This window comes from Eurytemora carolleeae, unplaced genomic scaffold (genome assembly GCF_000591075.1).
Source record: "Eurytemora carolleeae unplaced genomic scaffold, Eaff_2.0 scaffold145, whole genome shotgun sequence".
NCBI lineage: Eukaryota > Metazoa > Arthropoda > Copepoda > Calanoida > Temoridae > Eurytemora > Eurytemora carolleeae.
The window spans coordinates 319,937-334,039 of NW_019396195.1; the positions used below are offsets into that span (position 1 = coordinate 319,937).

Below are 14,103 nucleotides of genomic sequence, written 5' to 3' on the forward strand. Positions count from 1 at the left end.
ATTGGGTACAAATCATACAGAAATATTCTATTATACTTCTTCTTATTTTACTTTTCTTCTTTTGTTGACTGTCCCTTCCAACAATTTTGTTAAAAAAAGGATTTTACTTGAATAAGTGCTGTCTAAGTCTAGCTCAGATCTATCTATACTCTTGACTAACTAGCTCGTCCCTGCCAGGTTTTCTTTCATCTAAACTCCGCAGTCAGCATTATTGTGTTATTCTAATCATTCTTAAAACCAAGAAACTGGATCTATAAATTTCATTAATTTCAGAAAAAATGAGAGAATTTTTCTAATGTTACGAACTTGGACATGCATGATCACTAGTTTAAGCATGATTTTCTCCGTCCTTCCTAGAAACCTTCTCCGGGTTCTCCTGTTCCTACCGATCTGTTCAGGGCAAAATTTCTCTGAGTTTACTCCGAGTCCTATTCCTCTTCATCCTGAACCTCCAGCTCCTCCATCTATCCCTGATCTGCCAAGCTTCCAGTCCTTGCTCGGAGCAGAATTCACTAACTTTGGAGAAAATCTAGATTTCAATCCTTCTCCTGCACAATCTCCACAAGAATGGGATGTTCCAACATCCACCTCCTCCACCCCCTCCGCCTCTACAATAGAAACAGCATCTGCCGCGGCAGATGTTGTTAGAGGAGAACGAGGAATAAGCAGTACAGGAGATATCGTTCTCGAACCTTTTAAGGTAAATTAAATAATAATTCAAAACTGATCATAATCATTGGTTATGATGACTAATTATAATGATAGTAGTAATGATCACGACAACGACGAGAATGATAATGATTTTGTTGGCGACGAAAAGGAAAAAGACACTGAGGGTGTTGATTATGATTATGATGATATTGAAAATATGATTGGGATTTATATAATACGATGATGATGATGTTGATAAAGAAGATAAAAAAGATAATAATGATGGTGATGTTGATGATGATGATAATATTAACGATGATGATTTTTTTGGTCCTGATGATCATGTTGAGCATGATATAATGATGATGATGATGATGATGATGATGATGATGATGATGATGATGATGATGATGATGATGATGATAATGATGATGATGATGATGATGATGATGATGATACTCCGAATATGAATGATGATGCTCGTGTTGATTAATGATTAAGATGATGATGATGATGATGATGATAATACTCCGAATATGAATGATGATGCTCGTGTTGATTAATGATGAAGATGATAATGATCATGATGATGATCAGGTTGATGGTGAGGAAGAGCTTGAAGCAGCTGGGAGTCATGAAGTTGAATCTCTTCACGCTTATGTTCCAAAGGTTTGCACCCCCCACCCCTCCCCCCGCCCGTTCATTTCGATGAAATTATGTCCGTTTTATATTGTCCTTCCTCATAATTAGTTCAGGTCAAACAAAAAATTGTCTAAAAATTCCAAATTTTTTTTTTTGCAGAGTCAAGATTATGATTCGTATGAAAAAGAAAGCAGAGACTATGGGTATGGCGGAGGTGGTGGATACGGCGGAGGTGGTGGATATGGCGGAGGTGGCGGATATGGAGGAGACGATCATAGTAGCGGAGGGTATGAAGACGATCATGGCGGAGGATATTCCGGCGGACACGAGAGTGGCGGATATGGGGATACCGGATATAAGGTATTTTACAAGAAGTTGAGTTTTTTTGCAATTTTTTTTTAATGACATTTTTAAATTATAACGCTCGGAAGAAAGCTTTACACTAATATTTCTGAACAGATTCTAAAAACTTTTCAAACTAAATCTTTCATTAACCCTGGAACCTGTTTTTTTTATTCGTCATCCTTTTATTTTATTCTTGCTGACAGGAAATATATATTTTTTTAAAGCACTGAGTCAGATATCTTGGTAACCACATTTAAAGTTCTTATTTTTCGTTCATTACACATTGGTTAGGAATACATGTTTAAAGATCTTTTTTGAGGTTTTTATAATTTAAACCCTCTTACTTCAGGGTGATAGAAAACAACATCCGCGACCAAAAAAGGTGAAAAATCGGGTGACAGATTTCTTTTTTTTTTCAAAATCCATTTCGGACTAAATTCAATTTTTTAGCATGAAATGGATTCAGAAAAAAACACTTAATATTAATGATCGCACACAACACAAACGCCGCTATAATGTACAAAATAACAAATCACCAAAATCGCAAAATTAATCACATTTCTTAAAGTAATGCCTTGTACCTTGTAGAATATTTACCACCAAAATCACTAATCAGCAACTGTAGATCGCTTCAATGCTAGGTGTATATTCTAGGTTAAACCCCGTAAACCTAGATATCTTACTCCTAGCTATGTATTATAGGTTCAACCCCGTAAACCTAGATATCCTACTCCTAGCTATGTATTATAGGTTCAACCCCGTAAACCTGGATATTCTACTCCTAGCTATGTATTCTAGGTTCAACCCCGTAAAACTGGATATTCTACTCCTAGCTATGTATTCTAGGTTCAACCCCATAAACCTTGATATTCTACTCCTAGCTATATATTCTAGGTTCAACCCCGTAAACCCTGGATATCCTACTCCTAGCTATGTATTCTAGGTTCAACCCCGTAAACCTGGACCTTTCGGATATCCTACTCCAAACTTCAAGTGTGAGAAATCAAGCGAAACACTGTATGTGACAGAAACAAGGTTTGAATATTAACAGTCTGTGTTCAACAAACTCAAATTTTCCAATCCCTTTATCTATCGAACCTGATGGTGTAAATCTTAAATATTTTAAACTTAAATTATAAGATCTAGCAGAATTAATATCAAAGGTCTACGACATTGAGTTGCAAAGATATAGAAGTTAGAAAATCCGAGTTTGTGGCAAAGACTCAATTCCTTTGCTGAATTCGAATGTTAAAGGAACTGTGGCATTTTTAACTTTTTTAATAACAAAGAAGATTTAATTGTACAAAATTGTAAAAGTTTTTAGGTCTGAAATCAATAAAATTGTACAATACTATAATATGTTTATAATTTACAATGCAAGGTTTGTCGCAAGTGAGTTACTTGTACAATACTGCAGTACCTTTGTAGTTTGCACATTACAATGCTTAGGTTTTTACACGAATTTGTATGTACAATACTGGCAGTACGTTTGTTTGATATATACATTCTTTCATATATCAATGGTTTGTACATAAAAATGTTTAGGTGGACGTACGAGAATAAATGCTTTACAGTGTACAAGGTTCAGTGCTCCGAAGGATATGATACTGGAAAGGTAAAATTGCGCATTTTCTTCGAGTCGTATATATTCATCTCTTATTTAAAATTTGTCAAAAAATCGTAAAAACTTTCTATGGACCCATCAAATGTATTAATATTAAAGCAAATAATGAAAATAATTAAATGCTTAAAAAGGAAATGATAAAAACTTACACATAATAGCGGTGTGGGAATATGTCACCCATTTATAATCCTAATTTTAAATTATGTTTTTTCCAAAAAGAATCATTTTCATTTTTGATGTTATGGATTTTCTTTGACAATAAACTCATAATTTAAACAAATTGGTTTGTTAGTCTTTAAGATTTGGACAAAGAAATCAGGTTTCATTAAAAACTATTTAAGTTATATGTTATTAATAATAATTCGCAAAAAACCTAAATTCACGTTGGGAACTATTATTCATTATATTATATATTATTAATCGTGAATTTGGGAGAACTTTTATTGTGAATTGTGAAGTTAAGAAAAACTCTTTCGTAGACTGGGACTTTGGGGAAAGCTTTATTGTAAATCGTGAAATTGCAAGAAAGCTCTGAAATGCAATTTAAAGAAAAAAGAGAGCTCAACCTTAATTGATGAATTTGGAACCTTATTTACGATTATGAAAAATTACTTATTTCCTTATTCCCACCCCTTTTATGCCACCTCCCCCCCACTTCTGAAATCAATGTCACAGCTGCTTTGTATGTCGTGACATGACTTGAGAATTATTAGTTTTAAATCATCTTCGACCTTCAGTCTGCACTCAGTGTTACATACCTTATTTGTCATTTAATATAAAGCGACGCGGTCTTCAAACTTCATCGGGTTTCTGAGTAAAGGGGTGTAGTTATTTATCAGGGTTTCTGAGTACAGGAGTGTAGTAGTTAATCAGGGTTTCTGAGTACAGGGGTGCAGTAGTTAATCAGGGTTTCTGAGTACAGGGGTGTAGTAGTTAATCAGGGTTTCTGAGTACAGGGGTGTAGTAGTTAATCAGGGTTTCTGAGTACAGGGGTGTAGTAGTTAATCAGGGTTTCTAAATACAGGGGTGTAGTAATTAATCAGGGTTTCTTAGTACAGGGGTGTAGTAGTTAATCAGGGGTTCTGAGTACAGGGGTGTAGTAGTTAATCTGGGTTTCTGAGTACAGGGGTGTAGTAGTTAATCAGGGTTTCTGAGCACAGGGGTGTAGTAGTTAATCAGGGTTTCTGAGCACAGGGGTGTAGTATTTAATCAGGGTTTCTGAGTACAGGGGTGTAGTATTTAATCAGGGTTTCTGAGTACAGGGGTGTAGTAGTTAATCAGGGTTTCTGAGTACAGGGTTGTAGAAGTTAAAAAGGGTTTCTGAGTACAGGGGAGAAGTAGTTAATCAGGGTTTCTGAGTACAGGGGTGTAGTAGTTAATCAGGGTTTCCGAGCACAGGGGTGTAGTAGTTCATCAGGGTTTCTGAGTACAGGGGTGTAGTAGTTAAACAGGGGGCACTTAAAACAAAGATGTGCACGCTCTTACAAAAATTGAGCGGTATTTCGCCAATTACTCGCTTTTCACTTGAGCTAGGAACAAGGCCTTTGCTTCCTATAATGTATTTATCTAGGGCTACAAAAAGTATTTAAGTGAGTTGGTAAGTTTAAACCTAAGGCCAAGGCATTGCGACGCTTTAAAATCGAGGCTGTCTCAAAATTTCATGACTAATTTTGAGAATTTTCTATAACTCAGTGGGGGGGGGCTTACCCAGCATAGCCCCCCCCCCTGTTTACACCCTTTAGAAATATTAGTTCTCACTTTTTAAGAGAATGGGCTGTGCCGCTGTACCCCCTATTTACACCCTGTCTGAGTGATATAGTAGAGTAAACAGGAAACTGTTCTAATTACTCATATCATGATTTTATGAGTTTGAAAAGTTAAACTCCATGACAAACTTATGAAAATATTAAATACTTCCTCAGAGGTTCGTGTTCGGTTTAAGGCACTGATTTAACAAACATATTAATTTTAATCCTCTCCCCTTTATATTTTTTAATAATCATTCTCCTTTCTCTCTCCCCTTCTACTGAAAAATATAAGTTCTCCACATTGTTTTTCTCTTCAACTCTCGTTTCAATAAGCGTCAATTCTCAAACTCTTCAAGTCAGTTTTGTCCATTTTTTGTTGTAATTTAATTTAGATTTTGTTTGTAATAAAACAATTTAATATTCTACACAAAAATCTTATTATACTGAATTCATGAATTGAAAGAATAATTGCCCTGCTATGAAAAGATGGTTGTTTAGTAAACAGCTAATTGTGGGAAACAGTTTAAATAATTATGTCAGGTTAAATATTTTATTCATAGATTAATATATTTTACAGATTTGACAGGAAATACGTAAAGTACATTTCAAACAGCTTCTAATTGTAAAGTAATGACAACATGGTGTCCTTTATTCATACCTTCGCTCACAATATGATTAATAAAACATAAGTTTTCAGCTTTTCTTCTTTTATACTTTTTTGTTGGCCGAGTTTAAAGATTTTTTAAACGCGACTGACTTCAAATAGCAGAAACCGAATCCTTCTCGCCCTGGATAGTTCAGGGTGACATAATTGAAAATACACCTCATACTTCAATTTTGGAAATACGGAACACAACTTAATCAATATCTCGTCGCTCTAAGATGTTTCTGAGAGCCTAAAAGGTCAAAATAGCAATCGTATTTTCGCCAGCAAACCAGGGTTTCTAAAATACTTCAAAGATTCTTAAAAACATTTCATTACAATATTAATACAGATTATTTTAAATTATTAATTTTAAAATCATGAATTGATTAAGTTCTGTAGTTCAACAGATGATCAGATTTGTGAAGGTCTAATCAAATTTGTTAAATCTTTGTATTGATTAATCTATGGTATAGACATTCTATAAAGCATATGGAGGAATATAACTTTAAATAAGGAAACCAGGCTTATTCAAACAAAAAGTTATAAAATGCCTTTAATTTAGCCTAGACATGTTTGAAAGATTTAAATTATTATATTGAAACTAAATATGTCGATCCTGTGAATGTCTTCCAATTTTTCACATTATGAAATTTGTCCTGAAAAATCAATCCAATAGATTAAAACCATAATTCAACAAATCAAATCATTCTTTGACTTGTTTTCTTTCAGGTCTTGTGTCTTAATACAAGACACCTTAGGAACGCCATCATCTTTATCTAAAAAGTATCATGTTGCCGTCAAATTATTTTCCTCTTTTTAGCCTATCATCTCTTAGATGTTGAATTATTAATAGGAAGATTTGTAATTTTTCGACAGTTTTTTTTATTTGGAACTTTAGAAATGTCTTTAGGGAGTTATTACTTTTCAAAATGTAAATGTGACGGTAAACATTCACATAGCTTCTAAATCATTGTTTTTTTTTTATGAATATGTCAATTTGATGTTATAGCTGTTCCCATTATGGAATAGGGAGGATAAATGTTGTATTAGGGTTCATTTGAAGTTTTTTTTGACGCAAAGTGCGTCAGAGACAATTAGAGAAGTAAAATTTTAATTCAAAACTTTCGGAATATTAAAAGTGTTCTTGTTGGTCACTTTGGCCATTGTAACCCCCGAAAAGTAAAAAAAATACTTTCCCTGAAGAATTATAAATAATTTATAAGCTTCCTTTCAAGAAGACGACATCAAACCATATCATTCATTCCACAAAAATATAAAAGTTTTTAATAAAAAGATGAAAATTGGATGTTTTTTTAATGTTTACCTTGGAAAGAGGAAGAGGGTATAAGCAGCCCCCCTCCCTATCCAAATGGTAATTAGTAATTACATATTTTTATTTAGGATATTGGGTACCAGAAGCACTGTAACGAGTTTACTGAGACGAAATGTAGAACAGTTTATGATACAAGCAGTGAGGAGAGATGTTGGACTATTTATAAAAAGGAGGTATAACAGAAGCGTGTTTCATCTTTAAATCAAATGAAAATTTCAAAATTATAAAGTGTATAAAGGGGATTATAGGTTTAAAAAATTCACTAAAAATGACACTTGTTTACTTTTAAGCTATTTTAGGGCTATTCAAATGCAGGTTTTATACGATTTTAATGAAACCAGTTCTAATTCTGAAGAGCCCTACTTGAAACAATCATCTGTTTGTATGAAAAGTGGTATAGTATTTTGACGATCTTTGGTTTTTAAATAACATTTGTTTTCAAACCTCAATTCTCCCTTTCAACAGCTCTGTGAACCAAAAATTAAATGATCAAAATTTGGCTTACAATTTTTCAAAATCCACTCAAAAATATTGTTTAAAGATTATAGGATTTTTAATAAAAAAATGAGACTAAGAAAGAATGAATTTACAAAAACCCAAGGATGAACGAAACTAGATCAATGAATGAATGAATAAATGAATGAAAGGATATCTAAGACTAAGTAAGGATGAATAGGAGAAAATAAATTCTAAGAATAAAAAAGATAGGATGAATGAATGAATAAATGAATGAAAGGATATCTAAGACTAAGTAAGGATGAATAGGAGAAAATAAATTCTAAGAATAAAAAAGATAGGATGAATGAATGAATAAATGAATGAAAATCTAGTGTGATATGGTAAATAAATGAATCAATATCTAGTGTGATATGGTGTATGAGACTAAGGTAGACTGGGAGTATGAGCAGAAATGTACAACAAGCTACGAGGAGGAGTGTCATGGATATGGATACCACCAGGAGTGTGATCAGGTATCATTATTATTATTATCATTATTATTATTATTATTATTATTATTATTATTATTATTATTATTATTATTATTACAATCATTATTATTATTATTATTATTATCATTATCAACATTGTTTTGATTGTTATAATTTTAATGCTATTATTATTGTTAATGCTAGCATCACTGCTTTTTCTATTATAATTTTTATCATCAGCATTAGCATCATAATTATTTCTAAATCTGGTTTTATTATGCCCATGTTTCAGGTTCCTAAAGAGCATTGCAAACAGGTTCCCAAGAAAGTAGAGAAGCAGGTTCCAAGAACCAAATGTAAACAGGTTCCAGACAAGAGATGCCAGGATTTCCCAATAAATGTTCCAAGAAAGGAATGCAAGGAGTTCCCTAAAACAGTTTGCACCCAGGACCCAGTTAACGTTCCCAAGAAGATTCCTAAGAAGACCTGTATCCAGGTTCCAAAAGAGGTGTGCAACAAGGTTCCCAAGCAAATAGTTGAAGAGGTTCCTAAGAAGGTTGGGAAGAAGGTTTGTGTGAGCACTAAACCAACTTCATCCTACTCAGAACCATCATATAGGAAAGCAAAAACAACAAATTTTTAGATTTTTTAACGCACGGGAATTTTGCCAGGGGGTTTATCTTTTTTAATCGGAGGGGAGGTTTTTTTTCACTATTTCCTCACTTTCCTAATATTGACATAAAAACAATGAATAGTTGCGACTTGAATTTGTATTTCATCTATACTTTTTGCTCGAATACATTACAATTTCTTGTTTTGCTCCCAGTCCTCCGTCATCTGGATACGAAAGTAGCTATTCTGCTCCAGATAGTTATGGAGCCCCGGCCCCAAGCTACTCTGCTCCCAGCTACTCAGCTCCGGCTCCCAGCTACTCCGCTCCATCACCAAGCTACAGTGCTCCTGCTCCCCCCAGCTACAGTGCCCCTGCTCCCACCTACAGTGCTCCAAGTAGTAGTTATGGAGCTCCAAGTTATGACTACAAGAGGAGTGCTACATATGCAGTTGTGGCTCCGTCAGATCACGGCGGTATTACAATCGGTTAAAAACGACTTACAAAAAAGTGAACAGCTGACTATCCTATGTAGTTTAACTTGCAAAACGTGATTGACGTACATAACCAAAGACGTCGTTTCCACGCAGTGAATAATTAAAAAATAGCTTTCTTTTTGTTTTAATAAAAATGCCCCAGATTATTATAAATATGCATTTTGGTGAAATGAGTTCTTAACCTTTCGATCCCATCATGACGACATGACCTTGTGATAGATTTAAATAGCCATAAACTCGTAAATATGTTCAAATTCGGAGATTTTCATGATATTGACAACACGAATTAGGGCACTTTTAATAAACATTGTTTAAACATATTTGTTAATCGACCAGAGCTGAAAACTTTAGAATGGTGGATATCGAGATTAATGCTTGATCTCCTCTTTTTCTTAATCTTTAGATTAAATAATGCTTGTTCTCCTCTTGTTATTAATCTCCAGATTAATTAACCGATCGGGATTAAGGATATCCCATTCTAAAGTTTTCAGCTCTGATACATAACATAATTCTAGTCATATTATTGATTAATCGCCTCAAGTAGGAAAGGCTTAGACAGTCTAGATAGTAGACATAACTTAAACTAAAAAAAATGAAAATATTACTTTTGAAAATCCACGAATTTTTTTTTAATGAAAACTTCGCAAGGATTTTAATAATCCTGCCTGCATAATGGGTTAGAAAAATCCGTTTGAAGGCAATAACAAAAAAAATTCTAGATTTTGACAAAGTTTTTTAAAGTTTTCAGTTTCTTTCTTTTTCTTTTTTCATAAGCCATATTTATTTTGACTTCAGAATTTTCAATAAAATAAATGCATTCGTTGAAAAAGAACTTTAAAAAAATTTAATTTGTTACGTTTTAGTTGTAAATTGTTAGTTTTGTTGTAGTACCTACCTATAGGTTTAACCAAAAATGTTGTAGTTAGTAAAGTGCCAAAAAGGAATTTAGTCTTTGCAACAATCTTAGATTTTCTAATCCTTTCATCTTTTTAACATGATGGTGTAAACCTTCAAACTTACACTATTTTATCTAAATTATAGCTTGAAATATTTAATATCTACGACATTGGGTTGCAAAGATATATAGAGATGCAAAAATCAGAGTTTGTTGCAAGAACTCAACTCCTTTAAGCAACCTTTTTATTATAGAATTACTAGATTTACCCTAAATATTTATCACTCGTAATTGTAATTTGTAGGGTTAGTGCAATATAGATAATAATATTTATTATTTAAAATATTTTATTAAGAATAAATATTAAATATACTAAAACATTTGTTTATCCCAAGAACCAATTTTTTTTCCTTGTTTGACTTTATCCAAAAAACGTTTTTTTTAAAATATTATTTTGTCCAACTCAAGGCAGTGTAGTGTCCCATATTCATGTCGCGTGCTATTTTTAAATTTGTGAAGACGATATTTGGAGTCTGTACACTGTATAGACTGTACTGCATGGTGTACACTTGAATAAAGCTGATAGGTTGGCAAATGCTAGATATTTATTCGTATGCCAGGCCGATAGGTGGACCCTCCAGATGCTCAGGTAACACCCTGGGTTAACAATTCAATATTTTTAAAATAAAGGGACTGTACCGGTATTTCAAGTTCGAATCATAACAATAAGGATCAAGAATAAATAAGATATCATTATCCATGATTATTTTCAGTTTCGCTGTGATAGTAACTTGCGATTTATGCTACAGACACAATTAAGGAAATTATCAGAATTAAGCACTTTCAAAGCGAGAAAATGACCTTATTTCAGTCCCTTAGTTTTCAAGTTAAAAAAATGAGTTATTGGTAAAATAAAAATCAATAAACCCTGTTTTAAAAGTTTATGGTTTTTTACGGTGAAACCCTTAATAACGAATAAATCGGAAGAATTTCTCAAATGTCGTCTTGGCAATTTTTCAATGAGTTTTATACTATATTACGTAAATTTCAGTATTTGGGAAAATAAATAAATAGACATGAATATGCGGGAACAGTTTTAATAACAGTTCCATATAATCATTTAATTAAAATACTAAATATCTGCAACATTCGATTATCAGAAAGTGAAGAAGACGACATTTGATGAATTCTTTCGATGTATTCGTTATTAAGGGTTTCACTGTAAGTAGTTGTATTATCTTATTTTTGTATTACAGTGAAAACTAGAAAAATGTCGAATGAATCTTGTTTTTCCTAATACTCAAGCAATTTTGTTGCAATTGTTGCAACTGAGCTACTTCTATAAATGTTCAGTGAACTAAATTGAAAAATAGGTTTTCAAATTTTCAAATTTCAAAAACCTAAGCGACATTTTATCACAAGTTTCTAGTTCTCACTGTAGCTGTAGCTAGAAGTCAATTGTTTCAAGTTTACATAATTAAAACAGAGAAAATATAATTAGCAAATTTTAAAAAAAAGATGATTGAAATTGTTCCTGTAGTAGCAGTAGATCTGTGAGTAACCAAGGTTGGGAATAAGAGATTTCTTTAAACCTCGTATCTTCCTTTTCTTCTCCAGCTCCCAGGGACGGAGCTTGTGTTTGGCATCCTTGATGATGTCCTGTAGGGTGAGCCCGAGGACGGTGGTGTGTTCGATCTCCTCGAAATCAAACAAGAAAGCAACTTGTCTCTTCAACGCTTTACCTTTAAAAGATTTATTTTTAAAACTATTTTAAATAAAACTTGACAGCATCAAAAGTATGTATTTTGTATTGTTCAAGATTAAAATGGACATCCATAAATCATAATTATGATAATAATCAAAAACGGATTTGTTATGTCCATTTACTTATCAGAAAAGTTGTTGAAAAAAAATTATTACAATAAATTTAGTTTTTAATAAAGTATAAATGGAAATAGCTTGTTTCCCTAGTGACAATATTCGTAGATGTACAGGGTGTCCCAATAAACATGGGAATTCAGTGACGAATTCGATTTCGTCTTTTTAAATAATTCTTTGATTTAGTATTGTGATACCTACTAAAAAAGCTGTAATCTGTATAAGTTTCGTCTGCTATGTTCACATTTTGTTTGTTTATGTTTTGACTGCATACGGTTGTACTTAGTAAAACAAGAAAATTGCAGTATACAAACAGAGTAAACTTGTCCGTCTTCACTGTTGATCTTGCGGAGACATAATTAGACACATCTTTACAGCCATTTACCGTTTTCATAAAATAAACTCTAGCAGGCATAATAATATTATGGGTTTGAAATTAGGTATTACAATGCTACTTAATAACAAAGACGATATCCAATTCGTCACTGAATTCCTATGTTTTTTTGGGACACTCTGTATTACAACAATTAATTATTTTCGTAGGCATATTTTTACGTCAATACTTTCTCCCGGAAAATATTCGCCAATGACAAAATTTGCTAATAATTATACTTTGAAAAGAAACAAGCATATTGTTACCTATATCTCTTAATAGAAACATCGAACAAAAATAAAATAAAGTGACTGATCAGTGCCGAATTGAATTCGTATTATCGAACCTTACACCCTATTTACATTTCCCGAACACTCCCTTTATTACTATTAGTAAAAAAGTCTATTTTTATCTTAACATTTTCTCCCGGAAAGTATTCGCCAAATGACAAAATCCGCAAAAAGTTGCTGTGGAAGGAAACAAGATTTTAATACCTATTTCTCTTAATAAAAACATACAATAGAAATAAAAGAATGGCTGCATTTAATTCGGATTATCTTACCGCACACTCTCTTTATCACTACCTGTAACTGGGTCCATGAGTAGGAAGTTGAGGAGCTCCTTGATCCCGTCAATTGTCTTCCCGTAGACCTCTAGTTTAGGTAGTTCAGCCTCTAGATCTGCTTCCAGTAGTAACCGTTCTATCATCTCAATAATCTCTCTCCTAGCCAGCTCCTGCAGCTCATCTTAATAAATTTATTTAATTTAAGTATTTTCCTTAATTATACGAAAATTTATTTTAGAATTTTCAACATTCGATTTTTTATGTTGTCTTTGATTTTGAATTATTTTATCGATTAACATGTAATTTTCTCATGTTCATATATCTTTTCAACCTGATGTCGTGAATCTGGATATTTCAAACTACGAAGCATGGTTGCAAAGATATATGAACATGAGAAAATTGCACTTTGAAGCATGTAAATTATTTTTTGCTTTCTCTGGATCTTAACATAAAACCTCTTCATAATTACCATTTTTTTCTGTTGGTTTTTATAAGTGTATATTTCAATTATATTCCAGAACAAATATATTTTTATGAAAACCATTTACGACACAATAATAAGGAATTGTAAGTCGAATTCTTTTTAAGTTAAGATTTTTTTGTGAACCCATTCTTTTGGACAGTTTTCTCATTTTCTCAAAATGCACAAAAACTGTCGAAAACAAATCTTATTTAATGGCGCCAATTTCGTTTAAATTAGACTCTAAAATGGTGTAAAATTAACCTGGAGGAGGGAGGACTACATTTTTACAATAACCCCAACAACACGTTTTTCACATAACAACTTTTTAGAATATTGACAAAGAAACACGAAAAGATAAAACATACTTGATAGAGAGGAAAATGGAAAGTATTGAAAGTAAACTATGGATCCACTGAATATCTCAAACTAATCCCATCAACACTACGAACTAACTAATCCCATCAACACTACGAACTAACTAATCCCATCAACACTAAGAACTAACTAATCCCATCAACAATAAGAACTAACTAATCCCATCAACACTACGAACTAACTAATCCCATCAACACTAAGAACTAACTAATCCCATCAACACTACGAACTAACGAATTGGAACCGAACTTAAACTGCTGACTCGAATTTTAATGTTTTTCTCAATCTTTAACTTTTGAATCGTGCGATGGTACAAATTTGAACCATCCGCGGCAAGGCAGCTCAGCGGCGCAGCTCAAATTCATTAAATTCGGTTTGTGGATACTGAATACTAAATATCAGATACTAATCATGAATAATATTATCTGGATACTGAATATCAGATACTAATCATGAATACTATTATCTGGATACTGAATATCAGATACTAATCATGAAAACTATGAACTGGATACTGAATATCAGATAC

At 32.7% G+C, this 14,103-nt stretch overlaps 2 protein-coding genes across 4 annotated transcripts in view; one reads left to right on the forward strand and one right to left on the reverse strand.

The window, feature by feature from the left end:
• Positions 1–273: 273 nt before the first annotated feature.
• LOC111697843 (uncharacterized) lies at positions 274–9,400 on the forward strand. 2 transcript variants are annotated; one of them, XM_023467972.1, is made up of 10 exons: positions 274–700; positions 1,249–1,320; positions 1,453–1,653; positions 1,988–2,020; positions 2,582–2,673; positions 3,184–3,253; positions 7,058–7,162; positions 7,853–7,960; positions 8,211–8,536; positions 8,745–9,400. In XM_023467972.1, the coding sequence occupies exons 1-10, from the start codon at positions 296–298 to the stop codon at positions 9,019–9,021; spliced, it is 1,689 nt and encodes a 562-aa protein (XP_023323740.1). In that variant the 5' UTR covers positions 274–295; the 3' UTR covers positions 9,022–9,400. The 2 variants fall into 2 exon arrangements, with proteins under 2 accessions (XP_023323740.1, XP_023323741.1); XM_023467973.1 differs by lacking the exon at positions 1,988–2,020.
• A 964-nt stretch (positions 9,401–10,364) lies between these two features.
• LOC111697844 (uncharacterized) overlaps positions 10,365–14,103 on the reverse strand; it is a 25,301-nt gene continuing 21,562 nt past the window's right edge. For both annotated transcript variants that reach the window (XM_023467974.1, XM_023467975.1), the window contains 3 exons: positions 12,756–12,917; positions 11,455–11,662; positions 10,365–10,577 (listed from right to left, as the gene is read on the reverse strand). In XM_023467974.1, the coding sequence (XP_023323742.1) occupies positions 10,526–10,577; positions 11,455–11,662; positions 12,756–12,917 (422 nt within the window). In that variant the 3' untranslated portion in view covers positions 10,365–10,525. The remainder of the gene's footprint in view (positions 10,578–11,454; positions 11,663–12,755; positions 12,918–14,103) is intronic.